The 2,695-nt window shown below is 54.8% G+C and overlaps 2 protein-coding genes across 2 annotated transcripts in view; one reads left to right on the forward strand and one right to left on the reverse strand.

The window, feature by feature from the left end:
- Nucleotides 1–426, forward strand: part of ZNF296 (zinc finger protein 296) — an 8,050-nt gene extending 7,624 nt beyond the window's left edge. The window contains exon 6 of the mRNA XM_015561202.1: nucleotides 394–426. Within this exon, the coding sequence (XP_015416688.1) occupies nucleotides 394–426 (33 nt within the window). The remainder of the gene's footprint in view (nucleotides 1–393) is intronic.
- Nucleotides 427–547: 121 nt separating this feature from the next.
- CLASRP (CLK4-associating serine/arginine rich protein) overlaps nucleotides 548–2,695 on the reverse strand; it is a 24,815-nt gene continuing 22,667 nt past the window's right edge. The window contains exons 20-22 of the mRNA XM_015561213.1: nucleotides 1,767–1,849; nucleotides 928–952; nucleotides 548–691 (exon numbers count right to left, since the gene is read on the reverse strand). Coding sequence (XP_015416699.1) covers nucleotides 649–691; nucleotides 928–952; nucleotides 1,767–1,849 — 151 coding nt within the window. The 3' untranslated portion in view covers nucleotides 548–648. The remainder of the gene's footprint in view (nucleotides 692–927; nucleotides 953–1,766; nucleotides 1,850–2,695) is intronic.

Raw genomic sequence — 2,695 nt, forward strand, 5'->3', positions numbered from 1 at the left:
AATGCCTTCCCCCCTGCCGTTCCTGGTATCACTGCTCATGTATCTGTTGATCATGTCCTGCTGTGAATAAATCCTCCCTCCCTCCAGTTATACACGTGTGGACTTCGCTTTCTCGGGGCACCTGAGGTGGGGCAGGCGGCTTCCCCTCCTTGGGGTGGACGGCTGGACAGACCGGTTTGGAATGAGGGGGTGAGGGAAAGGCCAGCCCCCAGTGCCTGTGGCTTGGCAGGACTGGCACAGAAAGCCGTGCTCCCGGTTCCCGATGTGGGCGAGGGCAGGGAGAGGCCTGGACCTGTCACCAGAGGCCCTGGGCAAAGTCCTGGCCCATCCTCCACACGTGGGTGCTGGGCCCTTTTCCTACTGCATGGAGCCCCTGCCCTCACTGGGCCGCAGGCACAGATGCAGCCAGGCTTCCCACACAGGTAACGCGCCTGTCCCCTCACTCCCAGCAAGTCTGTCTCCCCCCACCCCCACCCCTACCCGGCTGGCTGGTGGACAATGGAATTTGGGAGCCCACACCCAGCACACGGATGACACTGAGGCCAAGTGAAGGCAATTAAATAACGTTTATTTCATTAGAGAACAAAATCAGCAGCATCACAGCCTGAGCCCTAACCCATCCCAGCCCCTCAGCCCCCACGCTTCTGCCTAATGTCGATAATGGGGGCTGCGGGATCTGGATCTTGAGCGCCTGGGAAGAAAAAGGGAGGGGCCCGTGAGGGCTAGGCAGAGCAGGGGAGCCCCGTGCATGTGTGTACATGTATACACACGCACCAACACACTTGGGGATCACTTGGGCTTCAGCAGCTGCAAAGGAGGGAGGTAGCCCTACAACTGGAGGGTGCAGGGTGGAAATGGATGAATCCAACCCAGCCAGACCTCCCGCACAGGACAACTGGGATTTCCCAGGGAGCTGGTCCGGCTTACCTTCGGGAAGAGCTGTACTCTCGACCTAGAAAGGAAGGAGGAGGTGAGGACAAAGCAGATGCCCAGGGCCAGGAACAGGCCCCAGGGCTGGACTCCTGGTCTCACCTTCCGCTGATGCTACACCAGCAGGTCCACTGCTGGGACTACAACCTGTGCCGCCCACCCACACCAATGTGCATTTCCTCCCATCCTGCAATTCCCTTGTGACTGAAGCAACACTGTATGCCTGCCTGTGTGCACGCACACACGCATCTTAAGGTTTTAACATGTGGAAACGTTTTTTTATAATCAGTTTTGACATCACTTCTCTTTTTAAATATATTTTTATTGATTTCAGAGAGGAAGGAAAGGGAGAGATAGAAACATCAATGATGAGAGAGAATCATTACTGGCTGCCCCTGCTTGCCCCCCACTGAGGCTCAAGCCCGCAACCCAGGCATGTGCCCTGACCTGGAATCAAACCGTGACCTCCTGGTTCATAGGTTGACGTTCAACCACTGAGCCATCCGGGTCAGACCACTTCTTTTTGTTCGTTTTTGTTAATCCTCATGTGAGGATATTTTTCCATTGATTTTTAGGGAGAGTGGAAGAGAAAGGGAAAGACCAAGAGAAGCATCGATGTAAGAGAAACACATCAACTGGTTGCCTCCTGCAGGAGCCCTGACCAGGGCCAGCTAAGGAGGAGCCTGCAACGTGCCTGTGACGGTACCCGTGACCGGAATCGAACCCGGGACCTTTTGGTCCGCAGGCTCTATCCGCTGAGACAATCTGCTTCTCTTATTTAATGCCCCCGAGCCTGCAGCCCAGATCTCCCGGCCCAGTGACCATGGGACACTCACTGTAACGGGGGGAAGGCGAGCGGCTCTGCCGACTGTACTGGCGTTCCCATTCTTCTCTCTCCTTCTCTCGACGTTCCCGTTCCCTGCAGGGGGGAGGGGAGGCAACCCAGGGAGGGGTGAGTATGCTGCCCAGAACACTGAACTTAGGGCAAGTGCTTCATATCCTAGTCCCAGTGGAAGAACAACCATCCCTTCTTGGAAAATGAGGACACAGAGTCAGGGGATGCTTGCTAGGCAGAGCTCGGACTCCCACCCTAGTCAGCCTTGCTATGAAAGGCTCGCTGAACAAACAGAAAGGAGGGCCGCCTAGTTAAATCATGTCCTGTCCCACTCCACGCAGTCACAGAGCTCAGGGACTTACATGCTAAACGCTTAATTGGTTTTCAACAGAATGACTGGGATTTGCAATCCTAAGGGCGACATTTACCGGGCACCTTCTCCTGGCTGAGGTGGGACAACTATTCCATCCCTATTTAAGTAGCTGAGCAAATTAAGACTCAAACAAAAGAAAGGCCCATAGCTGGTGGACGAGGCAGGATCAGAACCCAGGTCTGACGGATGAAGCTGAGTCCTTCGGCATTCTGCCTCCTAACGGAAGCACACAGCATCCTTGAAAACCCAACACACAAGGGGCATGTAATAGTGATGTTAACGATGAAGACTAACTGCAGTGGGACTGGGCATCGGACCTTCCTATGTGCCAGGCACCACACTGGGAGCCTCAGAGTAGGACCCTGCCAAGGCACCAAGGCAGGGGCATTAGCACATCTGTCTCACAGAGGAAGGAGTCCTGGCTCAGAGGGGGTCAAGTTACTTGTCCAAGGTCCACAGCAAATATAGACTGGAACCAGAACTACTGATAGGCAACAAGGTCCTGCCACTGACTGATGTCCCTCCTTGCTAATACGGAACACTACGGCCTCCAGTGT

This window comes from Myotis davidii, unplaced genomic scaffold, assembly GCF_000327345.1.
Source record: "Myotis davidii unplaced genomic scaffold, ASM32734v1 scaffold796, whole genome shotgun sequence".
NCBI lineage: Eukaryota > Metazoa > Chordata > Mammalia > Chiroptera > Vespertilionidae > Myotis > Myotis davidii.